The sequence below is a fragment of the Anabrus simplex genome, chromosome 11 (assembly GCF_040414725.1).
Source record: "Anabrus simplex isolate iqAnaSimp1 chromosome 11, ASM4041472v1, whole genome shotgun sequence".
In the NCBI taxonomy this organism is placed as follows: Eukaryota; Metazoa; Arthropoda; class Insecta; order Orthoptera; family Tettigoniidae; genus Anabrus; species Anabrus simplex.
In genome coordinates this window covers 133,073,294-133,090,359 of record NC_090275.1, presented here as the reverse complement: position 1 = coordinate 133,090,359, position 17,066 = coordinate 133,073,294, and the positions used below count along the sequence as shown (strand labels likewise).

General features: G+C 39.2%; 1 protein-coding gene across 1 annotated transcript in view; it reads right to left on the bottom strand.

The window, feature by feature from the left end:
• Positions 1-17,066, bottom strand: part of LOC136883565 (26S proteasome regulatory subunit 6B) — a 92,148-nt gene that overhangs the window by 56,988 nt on the left and 18,094 nt on the right. Inside the window, exon 4 of the mRNA XM_067155947.2 lies at positions 2,599-2,745. Coding sequence (XP_067012048.1) covers positions 2,599-2,745 — 147 coding nt within the window. The remainder of the gene's footprint in view (positions 1-2,598; positions 2,746-17,066) is intronic.

Here is a 17,066-nt window from a genome sequence, read left to right as displayed (position 1 = left end):
TTCCGAGATTTTTAAGTCCCGTACCGGTAATTAATGTCTGAAGCCGGCCCCGCGGTCAAACTTGCCTGGCTCTCACCTGGAGGGCCTGGGTTCGATTCCTGGCCAGGTCAGGCATTTTTAGCTGGATATGAGGGCTGGTTCCAGGTTCACTCATTCTATGATTACCTTTAATTGAGGAGCTGGTGAGGTGGGGACCCGGCCTGGAGAGACAGGAATAACGGCTGAGAGGATTTGTCACACTGACGCTGTATCAACTCGTAATCTGCAGGCCTTCGGACCGAGCAGCGGTCGCTTGGTAGGCGGAAGGCCCATTGGGGCTATAGTTTCGTTTAAGGGCGTCTGTGAGATTATAAGTATACATATTTGTTTTTTGTGTTGTTTAGCCAAATTGTTGATGGTTCTTTTGTTCCCCGATTTTCCGTTTTCCCGTGTTGTACTTTTTTTCCGTTGCGCGTCCAAAAATGGAGAACCGAGGTTCCATTGTATACACATTCTTGAATAAGCGCACTATCACATGACATCAATGCAAAATTGTTTACCTTCAACAACGGAAGGAAACTCAGCCTACAATTTTGGTACATTCTGACATAAATTTATAATACCAATATAAATATTCCGTTATTGGACATTATAAATTGTCCCGCTAACTCATTCCTGGTTGCCAGCGTTTCGCCCCTGTATGCTAAGTTGGGCTCATCAGTTGGTACCTAGCACACGCACCAAGACGCACGGCTAGTGCATACTGTGGAGGCCACTGCGTAAGCTACTTGGAGCCACCGGCAGTGCCAATGCACTATGAGAGTATAAATTTTCCAGCTAACTCATTCCTGGTTGCCAACGTTTCGCCCCAGTGTGTTAAGTCTCTCATAGTGCATTGGCACTGCCGTTGGCTCCAAGTAGCCTGCGCAGTGGCCTCCATGGTATGCACTAGCCATGCATCTTGGTGGGTGTGCTAGGTACTAACTGATGAGCCCAAATTAGCACACGGGGACGAAACGCTGGCAACCAGGAATGAGTTAACTGGAAAATTTATAATGTCCACATTCTGATATACTCGTTCACATACTTAAATTTCTAATTCACTCATAAGATTGGATAGTTTCCAGTCATTGAACATACTGTTGTCACGAAAACCTAGCTTTGGTATAGCAACATTCAAGATGTTCTCCTATGTGAAAGGCATTTACAGCAATACTTTCTCTTCTTCACAGTGCAGCAGGTGTTGTGCTTGGACTTGTCATAACAGAACTTGCATGAACACTGTGCGTGCCCTTTTTCCTTCACATCCCCTGCAAGTATTCTTTATGGAAAAACGATCTCTACCTATAAGCCTACACAGTTAATGCTTGTGATTCTGCTGTAATTTCAGTCCCAACACTGTTCACCAATCACCACTCTCTCTACATTACAATGGACTTCGCACAGTCGTTATGTAGAATTGGTGTTGTGTTCCAGCAGGCCTGGAGAAAAGGTTTATGAATCAAACACATGTGAATCACGACTGCTAAAAATATCTTTAGTTCATACAATGTCAACACCTTCCACAGCAAATACACTGATTTAGGTTTCAAAATGCCTTCATGCTTCTTTAAATTTATATGCTGTACGACGTATCTGTTACTTTCCACCTAGATAACATTGAATACATTACTTTCAAAAAATAAAATAAAGAAATCTAGAGGTGAAGATTCTGTGGAAATACCAAGGTTATTAGCATTCAATCCTGGTGTACCAGATCAAATGGGCCTGTTCGCAGGAGCAGTATTCTGTATCCATTGTTTCCCCATACAGGTCAGATTATGAATTGTTTAATAGGTCTGTAATATCTGTTCATTTATCCAAGGGCTGTATGTATGCATAGGATTTCCTTTACCTGTACTAGGTCTGGGGTCCATATACCAGTCGACTACTTCAGAGATGGTTGCAGACTATCGACTCAATAAATCTGCAAAGACATGTAATGTAACATCTCAAAGGAGTGCACGGTAAGATCTAGCTGAGCACACATGTCTACGAAACCTTGTACCCAGACAGCACCACCAATCACCATCTACTGGTAGTAGAGGAAACTGACACCATGTTAAGACATGAATAGCATTTGAGCTGCTGAATTTCACAAAGTTTGTGGCAGTAGTATTACAACAGTGGCACTGAAGTGCATGATGCATGGTAGTATATTACTACCGTCAGATGCACTGTGTCAAGTTTCATGTTCATACAATCACTGGTTTTTCAAATGGAGTCAGTTAAGTAGGGAAAGTTTAATTATTTATGGGTTCTGCTGTTCCTATAAATAGTTCACTGGTTCATTGGTTGAATAATGATGCGCGTTTTTCTAATTTTGTGAGTTTTCAATTCGGCTCAAATTCTTCTTCGTGTAATCATCGTGCCCTGTTCTTACAACAAATGAGGCCAAAAATGTGCAATGATTATGCTAGGAAATGCAGCATATTCACCATTCTGAGAAAGTAAAGGCTTATTGAACAATCAATTTTGAAGTTTTACATGTCCTTAAACCTGGTGTCCCTGAGCTATCTTACATTTTATCTGTGTTCATTATCCAATTTCCATACAGTTCAATCAAGGATATCATCTCACCTGCCTGTAACATGGAGATGGAGGAGTCAGCCTCCGGAGGGAGGACGTCCACAAGAGCATTGCTGTGTTTGTGAAGGGCCACGCTGGCAGATGGCTTCAACAGTTCTCGGTCTATCGTCGATAGGATCCGCACATAATAGTTGGAGCCTGAAATCAAGACATGCAGAAATCACAGCATCCAAGTCTGTCACTGGAAGATATTTGCAACCAGTCAAACTAAACACAAGTCAATAAAACAAGCTGATAATATGCACTGGACATCCAACATTGTGCTTCTGTGAAATTCAAGAAAGACCATACATGTACAGACTTACGACATCAATCTAAGGGTAAGATTTGTCAAGTGTTACAGCTGGTCTATACTTCTGTTCGGTGTTGAAGGATGGACACTCAAAAGTGGCTACATCAAAGATGACCAAGTCATCCGAAATGTGGGCACAATGGAATTGTGGAAAATGAAACACTATATTAAATAATAATAATTGTACAGGGCAAATCTATTTAAAGATAAAAATTTCATTGTTCCGTATTGAAATTATTAACATTAAAAATTAAATAATTGAAGTTCAACCAATTCAATACATAAAAGAAAGAAATGTAGTAATTACATTCTTATTTAAATGGGACCGGTTTCGACCTTAGTCCAGGTCATCGTCAGCCGTAAAAACAAGTAGGCGAAATCACACAATGTTTATGAATATTGGAGAAATGGGTTAGTTTCACACTCTGTCAGGCACAAAGTCACAACACTATCAAATAATATAGCCTGTGAAGGTTATAAATAAACTTGAAATCGCAGACGAATATTTTGTAGAAGCAAACCGCCAGTTCCCGGTGATCAGCGCATGACCTTGAATGTGCCGCGCTGATCACCAGGAGCTAGCGGCTTTCTACTACAAATCTATTCGTCTGCGACTTCTAGTTATTTTTGATCTTCGTATATTAGTTGATAGTGTTGTGACTTTGTGCATACAGAATGTGGTGTCGTGTCTTTGTGCCTACCAAAGTGTGAAACTGACCTCCAATATTCATAAACATTGTACATCTTTTTACGGCTGATGATGACCTGGACTAAGGTCAAAACCGGTCCCATTTAAATAGGAATGTGATTACTGTATTTCCTTCTTTTAAGTATTGAATAGGTTGAACCTCCTTTTCAATTATTTAATTTTTAACAACAGTATTGTTTTCTCGCTATGTACATTTGCGAGTTCTCTTGTAGACATTCTAAGGCAATGTTGGAGTTCGTTAGCAATACCCGTCAACTTCTGTTCTGTAAAGAAAATCAGAAATTAAAGAGGAGAATAAGTTTTCTTAATATACACGTAAATAATGTGATCGATAGCGGTTGTTAACTCGTTAGAAATAAAGGCTAAGTAAACGGTCACTTAATTTTAACACTCTACACTGAAATGGGATAGAATGCAATACAGAGCGTATCACTGATTTCTGAGGTCAAGCCATAAGTCATGGCAGACAGCAGACAACACGGAAACATACGGTATGTACTTGCATATGATGCCACTAGATGGAGTATGTAAACAACAGTGTGGGTCTAAGCATGCCCCCAAGTTCAGTGTGTGAGTGAGAGCGTCACAAGCAGGAGCAACAATCGTATATTAAAATAGCAGTTCTCTGCGGCAGAAATGCACGCCAATGCCATGCAGAGCTGCGGGAAACATTAGGTGTACAGTGGCGAGGTGGGTGGAGACCTTCAAACGGGGTAGAGTATCAACTGCCAGGCAGTCCTGTGTCCGTGAGCAAAGATGTACGGATAATGTGTGGAACAGAGAGGTGAAAGAAGGCGCTGACTACTATCTACGACAGACAAAGATTAATTTAAAACTTTAAAAATAAAGGTTATATTTCTTTTCAGATATTAAATTTTAACAAAACTATTCACTTGGTGAAAGAACAAGATTTCAGGTACAGAGCTAGTTTGGTACAAAGTAGGAAAAACAGAAAAACCCAGTAAGGTTACTTACAAAATTCGAGTTTCCAGCTTCCAATTTACAAAAGTCCCTACATCACTACTGTTGCGTTTAGTTAGATAGTCAAGGAGAAGAGTCTCCCAATTTCTTTTACAGGATATTTACATCACACAATTTTCATGAGCACCTTTTGCTCCAAATGTTACAAGATACGGCCTTCCAAAGGCTTCATTCAATATTTACACAAATTACAAGAAAGAGCCTCTATGCTTCATAATTCTACCAAAGAGACTGCACTCCCAAACTCTTACAGCCTACTCAAAGCAACCTTTAATTTTTACATTTGAGATTAGAGCGTCTTTCTCAATAAAATGTACACTTTCTCTAGACACAACCTATAATTTACAAGACAATTGTCTAAGTTTACACAGGGGTGTCAAGTGAATATAACAGGGTAAAGTTACTGGCCCTAAAAAATCAAAATGCTGCGGAGGCAGACATTTGCACTCCTTGAAATTTGCACACAAGATAAAACACTATTTGGGCTCCTGGCCCGAAGTTACAGGGGCTAATCCCATTCTACTGAGGTGACTAGATGGACAAGTTAGGTTACAATTTACAATAGTGAAAACAGTTACAAAATCGTAGTCACCTCAAGATTAAATTGAAGGGGAATTCCAGAGGGTAATGCACTCTCTATCCCCAGTTTTAGTTAAAGTGCTCTAGACTAGTTGAACTTTTACGTGAGAAGAAACAAAAATTAACATTTTTGGAATTTTAGAGTTACATTACTAAAGATTGGAAACCTTCTCCTCGAATTAGCTGGCAGAGTTAGAAATATGGTGGCCATTACCTTAGGTGATGTTGGATGAGACCCCCGCCTCCTCTCTTAACACACACACTCAGTAACATGACAATCAATAAGACAAGTTAGCTTGAAAAAGCGTCAGCTTTTATACCCAAGAGGAAGGTTCAAAAGGGTTCTGGGCTAAAACCAGACACACCCCCAGTTTTTTATTGGCTAATTAAATATGTACAAGAAAACTCTGATTGGTTGAAAACTAAATACCCAAAATTTCTAATTGGTTACTTTTAAAGTTGGCAGAAAGAGATCGAAGTGTTGACAACTGAGATACACCAAACAACAAAAGAAATTCTGTCAGTTTAGAAAACCTTAAAATAACACATTACTCTATCACTTTAGTAGTGACATCTGTTAACCAATGTCCCAACTTCTTGCACTAGTTGTTTCAAGTTTTATGTGTTAGATAGCGTTCTTCAAGGCACTTCATTTAAATGCACGCGGTTGAAGAGTACCTCCCAGTACAGATCAGTCTGCAACCATTGGAAACCTGTCCTTTGTATGTAGTCTTGTTTATTTGCTGTATTATTATGTGTTCTGTCACTTTCCTACGAGAATCTCCTGAAGTCAGAATTTGTCTTCAGGCACTATGCATAAGTACATGCCCTATATTTCCAAATGCATATCTTAGATTTTCCGTGTTGTCTCCTGTTCGTGGGAAAAAAATAGTTGCCACGACTTATGACTCGACCCTCGTATTTTTTCGCAATTGGTTAAATTTCGGTAAGGCTATTCCCATCTAAATTTATAGCGAGAAGGTTATCACTTTTCTTTTCTTTTTCTTTTCTTTTTTCTTGCTATTTGCTTTACGTCGCACCGACACATACGTCTTATGGCGACGTGGGATAGGAAATGCCTAGGAAGTGGAAGGAAGCGGCCGTGGCCTTAATTAAGGTACAGCCCCGGCATTTGCCTGGTGTGAAAATGGGAAACCACGGAAAACCATCTTCAGGGCTGCCAACAGTGGGGCTCGAACCCACTATCTCCCGATTACTGGATACTGGCCACACTTAAGCGATATCACTTTTCTACTGGCACTTGATGTAGGTTTCATGGTCCATATGCGGTTAAGTGAGGTTAGGTGATGCTGTTTGAATAAGAAAACTGAAGCGTTTGCGACAAAATGCAACCTCTGGTATCGTTTTCTCGCTATGCGCACTTGCGAGCTCCCTCATCGACATTCGAAGGCAACGTCGGAGTCGATCGGAATCGATTAGGAGGCTAATATCCATCAACTGCTGTTCCGTAAAAAAAATTAAAATATAGAAATTAAAGAAGAGAGCACGTTTTCGTAACAAATGCGTAAATAACGTGGTCAATAGCACTTGTTAACGGGTTAGAAATAAAGGCTGAACTAAACAATCGCTTAATTTTTAATGTTATATACTGAAATTAAGTAAGAATGCAATACACCTCAAGATATGGCAGAGCGCATCACCGATTTCAGAGGTCAGTTTATATATTCTCACGTCTGGTTAAATTTTGGAGAGGCTATTCCCATGTAAATTTACAGCTGGAATGTCCATCCTCGGACGCCCCAGGAAGAGATGGCGTGAAAATTCAAATATTTTGTATAGACCGTAACAGTTCTTCTATAGGACTAATATATGAAAGGATGATGATGATGATGATGATGATGATATCATTTCTCTACTGGCACTTGGAATATGTTTTCATGAAACATATAGGATGGTTAAGTTAGGTTAGGTGACACTATTTGAATAAGAAAACTGAAACATTTGCGACAAAATGTGATCGGTCATCTTCAGTACCATATCGTGTTCTCGCTACGTACACTTGCGAGCTCTCTCGATATTCGAAGGTGATGTCAGAGTCGATTAGTAATGCCCGTCAACTGCTGTTCTCTAAAAGAAAATTCAAAATGAAAGAGGATAACGCGTTTTTGTAATAAATGCGTAAATAACGTGGCCGATAGCAGTTGTTAACACGTTAGAAATAAAGGCTGAAGTAAACGATCGCTATGTTATATACTAAAATTAAGTAAGAATGTGATAACCTCAAGACATGGCAGAGTAAATCACTGATCCAGAGGATAGTTTATATTTTCTCATGTCTAGTTAAATGCTGTTCCCATATAATTTTTTAGCGAGCAGGTTATCATTTCTCTACATGCGCTTGAAATACGTTTACATGATACATATATGGTTAGGTTAGGTGACGCTGTTTGAAGAAGAAAACTGGAACATTTGCCACAGAGGCCTTTGGAGTGATACTATAGTTTTTCAGAATGAAATTAAACATACAATTCCATTTAGCATCAGATTTTGAAAAATAACAAACGAACAAGCCCTAGTGTGGATATTATCTGCAAAAATGCAAGTTTTGAACAAATGTATTGCCATTTCATACTGACTTTAATGTTTATGGGGTTTTCTCTGACTTTTACGAAAAATCTGATATGACAACAATCCGTTATAGCGAGTAAATTTTTTGCCATTATGAAATTTAACTATAACGGACTTCTACTGTATTTTTGAAATGTGGCTAAGGAATGGTACGTTAGCCATGTTTGTCACACAGCACATGGGGGGAAAAAAAGGCAGTCATACTGCTGTACGACTCCTCCTTTTCTAAGCGTTTATCCTACTGTTTCAGGGTCTGGTTGATGGATCAAGGAACGGCATTTCCCGTGATTAAAAACATCAGTACGCTGTAATGTCGGCGTTAAGTGCATCCTACCACTGTTGTTTTGCCCTTCGAATTGGTCAACTTCCACTGACATGAAGGTGGTAAGCAGTCCTGGCGACGGTGTGAGCTGCTGTGTGCATGATGTGGCCGTACCATAGGAGACGCCTGACGCATTTCCTCATTTATTGGGACGATGCCAATCTTCCTCGAATAGAGCCGTTTGTAATGTGTACACTTTTAACACACTTTCTCTTCGATTCGTAAGCACTCTAAATGAATTACACCAAACAAAGTTTTTTCCTTACATGACAATTCCATGACGTTTCAATTCTAATACTGCATATCAACTAACCACATGTTCGAACTGTCCAAGCTTCAAAATTTGAAAAGTAAGAACTACTTTATATTTAACAACAAGATGGCCTCAGGCATACTGGCTGATATATATTTAGATCACCTGGAACATTCTTATATCGTAGACCATATCAAAGGGCTTGAGTTGTGGGTACTCTATGTGGATTTATGCCATAAATGACAAGGATCTCAATGACAGTCTTAGTATTTTACACACTTTGAACACCTTAGATCCCAATATACAGTTTACTGTTGAAGAAGAAAAAAACGGTTCGATCAATTTTTTAGACATTACTACAACTAAAAAAGACAACCAATTTCACTTTGGAATCTATAGAAAACCTACATTCACTCCAACTACAATTCATAACAATTCTCTACACCCCGATTCACAGAAAATATCCGCGTATCACATAGAGCCTTTGAAATCCCGTTAACCAATAAAGAGAGGAATAAAGAACTAACCTTTAACCGACAAACGCCCTCATTAACGGTTTTAGTTTAAAAACTATTAACGGATTAATCACCAAATGTAAACGCAAACTACAAACAAATTTATCAAAACAGTCAGAGCAAACAAAAAAAGTACATGAGGTTCACCTTCAACAACCCTAATATTTATGCAATTACTAATTTATTTAAGTAACATGACATCTAAGTACAGTAGCGTTCTCAACAAACAACAACACGAGACATACGTTTTTCAACCATAATATGGTTAATAAGAACAGTGAAGAGTGCTTCCAGGATTCAGGTGTTTATAAACTGATATGCAACCAGTGCAGGGCCACATACATAGGACAATCAGGACGCAATTTCACAATAAAGTACCTAGAACATGTCAATGCAGAAAAACAGAAGATTCTCCGCAATGGGAGTACATATGAGCGAGACAGGCCATAGATTTACAGATATTAAACAAGACCTGGTAATTCTCAATAGACTGAACAAGGGAAGACTAATGAACAGTCTAGAAAGTATTCACATATTTCTAGAAAGTCAACTAATAGGGCCAAGAACTTAAATGAAATAAATGAGCAGAGAAACCCCTTATTCAAACACATATTGAGATACTTGGAGTTACTAAGAAAGAATCAAACACGTCCAGTGAACGCATTAAGCAATCACGAGGCAGATACGTCACAGACAGAAGCCACCTCCCCGCCCAGAACAGCAAATGACGACACATCCTCGCTCCCCCTCCCTCCTTACCAAGTTAGCTCACAGACTACAGCATACCGCTACAATACAAGGTCGAAGACAGCCGAACCAAACCTACACCTGCAGTACGGGAAGTAAAGCAATCAAACAGGACAAGGGTAAGTTTACATTTCCACACCTTCCTATACTAAATAGCCTCCCTAGCCAATTCGTTTCTAGGCGACCGAAAATAATTCACGCAATCTTTTTCTGCCGGTTACAGGTCGTACTACAGACGATCTAATTTAACAAGTTCTTGAACACCAAATAGTAGACTTCATTCAACAACGGGCCACACTTTTCCACCTAATAAGAGACAAGTGACGGGGAAGAAAACCAGAAGCCGTTTTAACACATTGCGGACCGGGTGCCGTTCGCCCCATGCACAGCCCTGTTCCCGGCCACTTTCTAACTACCTCTAAGCTGGAGTGCATGCATACAAATAAACTGTCAGAACTTCAATAGCTTTTGAAGGACTACTGTGTATTTTTCTATTGGCCTTCCTGAATAGTTGTTGAAATGCAGGGTATTTCTTGAAATCTATTTCGGTTCATAGTTTTCGGAAATATTGGTCTTTTTATTAGCGGATCGGTTGGCCAGTAATCTTTCAGACACGATTTCTTCACCTGCCGTATCAATAGACACAGAGTATTAATTTTTTAATTTCCCTGCTAGTGACATTGGTCCACTTTAGTGTTTTAGGGGATAAGTTATGAGAATGTGATTTTTGCTCATAGTGTAAGGTTGTCTTTTCAGCTACATACTGAAAAATTCCTCACCAAACATAAGTCCTGCTACTTGTCCTATGTTTCCAGATTCATTAGGCCATACCTTTGTACCAGGAGCACCTTCAAAATCCTCTAACCTAGGTTCACTGTTGTCCATAACCCAGTCGTCAGAAAACACTGCATTATTTAAAATATTTAGAATATTTACACCCGTAACACAAATATACGACTCGTTCTGCGCTACGTGAGTTCCACACCTTGCCTCGTCATCACTTGAAACATTTCCGTTAGAAGATATTTCATCGTCGAACTCTAAATACTCAGCATCACTTAATATTCGGAGCCTGTATCAGCACATAATTCGCGAATAATTTCATCTTTGTGTAAACACGTGCGATCGCTAGGCGCTGCCATCTTGCATGGCTCTTCGAACTTCGTAAACATGTTGTCAAGAAATGCAAAGAAAATCTACGATATGAAGAATACTCGAAAACAAATGCGACTATCGATTGTGTAGAACCATACGTAACAGAGTTCTATCACCCTTGACCTCCAAATAGTTCCCGTATATCTCAAAAGATAGCACTAAAGTTCAGTCTGCTGGGTCTGCTGCTAACACGAGATAACTCGGGACCGGTCCGCAACGCTCGGCTAGGCAAACACGAGTTTTCTCGGGACCGGTCCGCAATGTGTTAAGAAGACATAAACTCTTTATAATCAATTCAACAGGAGCATTTTACCAAAAATCTACAAGTCTTCAGCAGCAAGTGATTTTATTGAAAAGCTCTCAAGACTTATAGTGAACGTAAGACATTTTAACCCAATAAGTGTTTTTAATAAGTTTATTGTCCAACTAACAACCACCCTCAATGCACTCTCCCTCCCCCCCCCCCCCCTTTTCCACCTGTACAACATCTACTAACACCTGTTTTTAATGTTTTATTGTAAATCATGATATCGATTTTACGCTATTTTTACCTAAGCTACATGTAAAACAGCTGATGATGATTGCTAAGCAATCGAAACATGTTCTGTGATTATTAATGTTTTTATAAATAGCCCAAGGCTAAATAAAAAAGAGAAAGTATCGATTAGGTGGAACCTTTTTTCATTTATTGATTAGAGGGCAGTGAATCAGTAACTTCCCTCCCAACCACCACAGCACAGCGCAACGATCCTCGAGTCCAGATAGTGGGGTAGGCCGTGGATAGTACGAATGATAATAATAATGTTATTTGATTTACGTCCCACTAACTACTTTTACGGTCTTCGGAGACGCTGAGGTGCCGGTATTTAGTCCCGCAGGAGTTCTTTAACGTGCCTGTAAATCTACCGACACGAGGCTGTCATATCTGAGCTCCTTCAAATACCACCGGACTGAGCCAGGATCGAACCTGCCAAGTTGGGGTTAGAAGGCCAGCGCCTTAACCGTCTGAGCCACTCAGCCCGGCGTGGATAGTATGGTCATGACTTCCACGTTCCTTTGAATTTCTCTGCTCACTGTCAGAGGCAGAACTTCACATGCCCTGATGAAGGCCAATGCAATTTGGCTGAAAGCTTGGCTTCATTAAATAAATATATATAGTGGCTTTAATCCAGTATTCATTTATTTCTTTACGTTAATACAATGAGCCATGAAAACCTACGTTCATTACTTAACGAAGTTAATACTTCGTTTTGGACTGTACTACCTAATATCTTGGAAAATTGGTTCATAAATACAAAAATACAGACCAAATAAACACAATGATCCTCAGCATACTTAAAGTCATGAAGATCCACTTATGCGAGCTCAAAATTTAGGAACAAGATTGATTCCCAGTCAATACTAACGATCTCCTGGAGGCGGGAACTCAATTTCATTAAAATATTGTTCCAAGTCATGTATTTAAATTATTCTTTTAATTTAGTATTGTAAAGGTGGAACATTTGACCATACCTTTTAAGTATATGAAATTACCTGCCGAGTCACTTAGCCTGATAAAACAATTTACAATAGAATATTCTTTACTTGTCCAAAAATATACGGAAACTTATTCTCAGAAGCCTAGACAAATAATTTGCTTGCATAGTGTCTTACCAATGCAAGAAAAGGTCTTTTGTCTATAGTATCACTAAAAATGAATACAATGAAACCTCATTAGTGCGTTCCTCATTAATATGTTTTCCCGCTTAGCACATCGAAAATTTGAAGTCCCAATTCTCATCGTATTAACACTCGCTTATTGCTTCATGTTTTAGTACAATCACACTTTTTCTAGCCTTAAAAATGCTCTTTGTCATCCCTAGTGACAGGACCATGATATCCTACTCGCCACAAGTGAACTTCAGAGGGTAAGTTAGCCTGAGGAATGTTGCTTGCTGGTTAGCAGTGAGATTGCTGAATAACCCAGCGAGCCCGTTTGCCGTTGAGAAGTTAGTGGTTCACTGAAGAGAAGTGAATATTTGTCGCATGATGGATACGGAAAAAGTCGCAAAATTCCTTACTAATGAAGACAAAATTAAAAACCTTCAGAAAGCGGGCTAGCATCCGCATCGCTAAGCCCACCGCACCGAGTTTCAATTCAATCACTCAAGTTGGTCGAAATTGATCGGATTCAAAATGGCGGCCAAAGCCATTCTTCTGCAGTCCCACATGGACATGGCCAATTGTAACCTCCAATTCATTGTCTAAGAGTGTGGCCAGAAAATAACCCACTGGTCCGAAATATAAAGCTTCTACTTAGATTTGTTTTAGAAACAGTATGATTGGTAATATGTTTATGGCCATCAGTGCAAATGTTTACATATTTGTTGTCTGGTGTTTTTCCCATCTTTCTATGCACTGTTGTTATTTTATAAGCCCCAGCAGGAAAGCTTTTCATACTTTTCTCTTGTGTTTTTCATACCTTTTACTGGTACACATTTTAATGATGGTGTTTGGAGTGTTAGCTGAAAATACCCGCTTATATTTCTCCTAAATTCACCTTTTTATCATAATTTCACAACTTAAATAAATGTTCAAGATCCTTTCTTTCTATCCCAGTGCACCGCACAAATAAAATTATCAGATCATTTGTGGTGACCGGTGCCAGATTATGGAATTCTCTGCCAGTTCAGGTCAGAAAAACTAGCTCTTCATCAAGATTTAAGGTCGCCTACCGAGACTACCTGCTGACGACAGCTGACTGGATGGTTGAAGTATGAATGTATGTGTGCCTGATGATTAGTCAGGTTTAAGAGTTTTTAATATTAAATTAGTTATTTAAATTCATTTTTAGTTCTAATTATTTTTTCTGCTATTTGCTTTTGTCGCACCAACACAGATAGATCTTATGGTGACAATGGGATAGGAAAGGGCTAGGACTGGGAAGGAAACGGCCGTGGCCTTAATTAAGGTACAGCCCCAGCATTTGCCTGGTGCGAAAATGGGAAACCACGGAAAACCATTTTCAGGGCTGCCGACAGTGGGGTTCGAAGTCACTATCTGCCGGATGCAAGTTCATAGCTGCACGCTCCAACCGCATGGTCAACTCGCCCGTATATGTAGTTTTAACTATTTTAAGTATCTTAGCATTTTACTGAAGATTTTAATTAGTATGTGGTTAACCTTTCAAGTGGTAATGACCGAATAAATCGTAATAGCCACATGGTTTCCTAAGTGGCCATGACGGAATATTTCGTCATCACACTGTAAAAGTCTTTCGGCGATGGGTATGACGACTTATTCCGTCGTATGATCCGAGATCACTTTCCTTTATACGTGTATGTTAGTTTCAAGCATTGTCTAAAGCAGGAACACTCCTAAAACCACGTACCCAGCCGTCAGGCTGCTGAGAGTGGTAGATAGTGCATTATGGCAGGTGCAAGCGGAGCTCGGAAACGTCTGCGAGAAGAACTGTTTGATTTATTACACTGTGACAATTCGGAGAGTGATGTATCTCTGAGAGTGAGACTAATGTTGAAATGTCAGGACATGGCAAGTGCAGTGGTGAAAGCGACTCAAGTGAACGCGACCATAACACTAGCAGTGATATTCTGCTCGATGTATGGACAAAGATAGGATCTGAACGGCCGAGATTTACATTTAAGGGGCAACCTGGACTGAATGTACAAATTGAAGGCGTAAATAATCAGCTAGAATATTTTCAATTGTTTATCATGCCTGTAAACAAGAGTATGTTATTGTAGGTTTCCTGTTGCTTTCCTCACTGAGCCAGATTCTTTTTCCTTGCCCTTAGCACTGCAATCATGTTAACAGCTTGAAAGTGAGACTGTTTTTAAAACCTGATGAAAATACCTCACCAATTAAAAGTATCAAACCGTAAGTTCCTGTTGCTATCCTCAGTGCCAGACACCTTGCCCTTCATACTATGATCATTTTTGACAGCTTGATACATATTCTGTACTTTTGAACCTGATAAAAATACTATACCACACAAGAATATCGCACTATATGCTACTTCCTAGTACCTTACGGAAAAATGTGCCACAGTGTTAGTAGCTCCTCGAAAGAAATCTACCGCTTGACGGGTTAAGTGTAAGAGAGGGTCTCAAGCCCTAACTTCGCCACTGAAAAGGGCACTAATTAATTAATAAATACAGTAGAACCTCGATAATTCGAAATCATTTAATTCAAAATCTCGCCTATTTTGAAGCAGCTCTCGTTCCCGGAAACATGAGGTATGGTTTTGCATGTTATTTAAATAATTTAATTCGAAATACGGATAATTCGTAATTCAAAGAATGTTATAATGTAAATATTTTAAAACTTTATCTCAACTGTTCAATTGAACAATGTAAATACTGTATAGTTACCAACCTTTGACATTAATTTTTGGTTACAAACATTGACGCCGAACACTACACCTTTTCTCCCTTAATTGTTATAATGTAAATATTTTTAAACTTTTTTTCCTAGATTGCGTCAACTGTTTCTCCAGAGCACCACTGCCGAACTCTACTATGTTAATTTTAGGCATTGATGCTGACGTTTCATCTATAAACCTATATGTTCAACCATCACTTTTGTACAACTATTTCCCATACTTAATTTTTGTAATTGTATTAATAATATGTATTAATTTGTACATGTCAACTACTAACCAGTTACCTGATTTTTTACCTTGAGGTGATATTTTGACTGATGATGCCCTCAATGAAGGGCGAAACATGTCTCAAGTGGAATCAATAATAAATTCCTAATTTATAAAATTTATATGTATTGAATAGGTGGAAAAAACAAACCTTTTAGCATCCTACATTCAAAGAACAATGTCGGCCTGTCACCGAAATTCAGATTTTTAATTCTAAACTGCCTTTAATTTTGAAAAAAAAAAAGTATTTTACAGAGTAATTTAAATTCAAAATTTCTCCACGTCATGAAAGAATGTGTCTTCCGGAACGTGAAGGGGTAACTTTGCGCACTTTCATCTACTTCAGCGTGCCTGCGGTGTGCTTCATATCTGCTATGTTCGAGCGGAATTGTAATTATTTTGTATTCGGAGGCCACAATATCACGTAACAGGCAGTGTGCGGAGAGGTAGAATCCGTGAACACTGGCGATGCCAACAGTTGGCGAAAAGGCGTGGCTTATAGCCTATAATCAATTCGTACGCACCAAACAATATTGCTAATGCCGATGAAACTGCATTGTTTGTTTTTATTTTTTTAACGCTGAGGCCAAACGGACTTATGGTTTTAAAGGAGAGAATTGCCAGCCGGGAATTGTATTGTGTTGCTATGCAGTGCACACGGAAGCGAGAAATTTCCTTCGTCCTTCCCCTGTCATAGGAAAGTTTGAATAACCACAATGTTTTAAGGGCGTCGGGCTTGCCACAAATACGCTTTCCATGCCAGTACAAGGTATCTAAAAATGCAGATAGTACAGTAATCCAAAAGATAAAGCATTTGCACAGAGGAGCCAGCATAATTTTTCCTCGTCTTTGAATCGTGTTTTTCTTCCTATCGTTGCGTGAGATTATGTTTGTCATTGTTTTATACAAGTGCATTATTTGAATAATGTAAATGCACCTTGTTGGATACATTTCTGAAATAGTTCCATGGCATTTGAAAAGTTTAAACTGAGAATCAAGGTGATTGTATGCATTAATAAGTCTTAGAAGTGCCATGGCAGGAAATCGTGCAAGTATAGTCACTGCACTGTTGTAATGTGGACGGAAGCGAGAGACTTCCTCCCCTAGTCATGGGAAAGTTCAATAAGCCGCGATGTTTTAAAGGCATCGTGTACTTTCCGTGCAAGCCACTAATCTATAGTCAGTGGTGCAAGCACAAGGCATCTAAAATGCATACGGTACAATAATCCAATGAATAAAGCACTTGCACAGGGGAGACAGCATAGATTTCTCCTCGTCTTTGAACCATGTTTTCTTTCTTTTGATTTCATTGCATGAGGTTATGTTTGCTGGTGAGTTTTGGAAATAGGGTTTTTTCCATGGCATTTGAGAGCTTTAAACTGTGAATCAAGGTTAATTGCATGCAGTAACGGATCCTAGAATATATTGTGACACCATAAGGGTTGGCGTTTCCGAAGTACGTGTTGGCGGTTAATTCGAAATCACGTAATTCGAAGTCCGATTTTTGCATCCCAATGACTTCGAATTAACAAGGTTTTACTGTAAATAGTTTTCACTGTACGCACGGATACAAAAAATAAAATGCCGTCAAGTGGGAAATAATCTTATCTAGTGTTTATCCTTGTTGGATTGTTTTTATTTGTGTATTCAGTAGTAAGTTTTCTCGCTT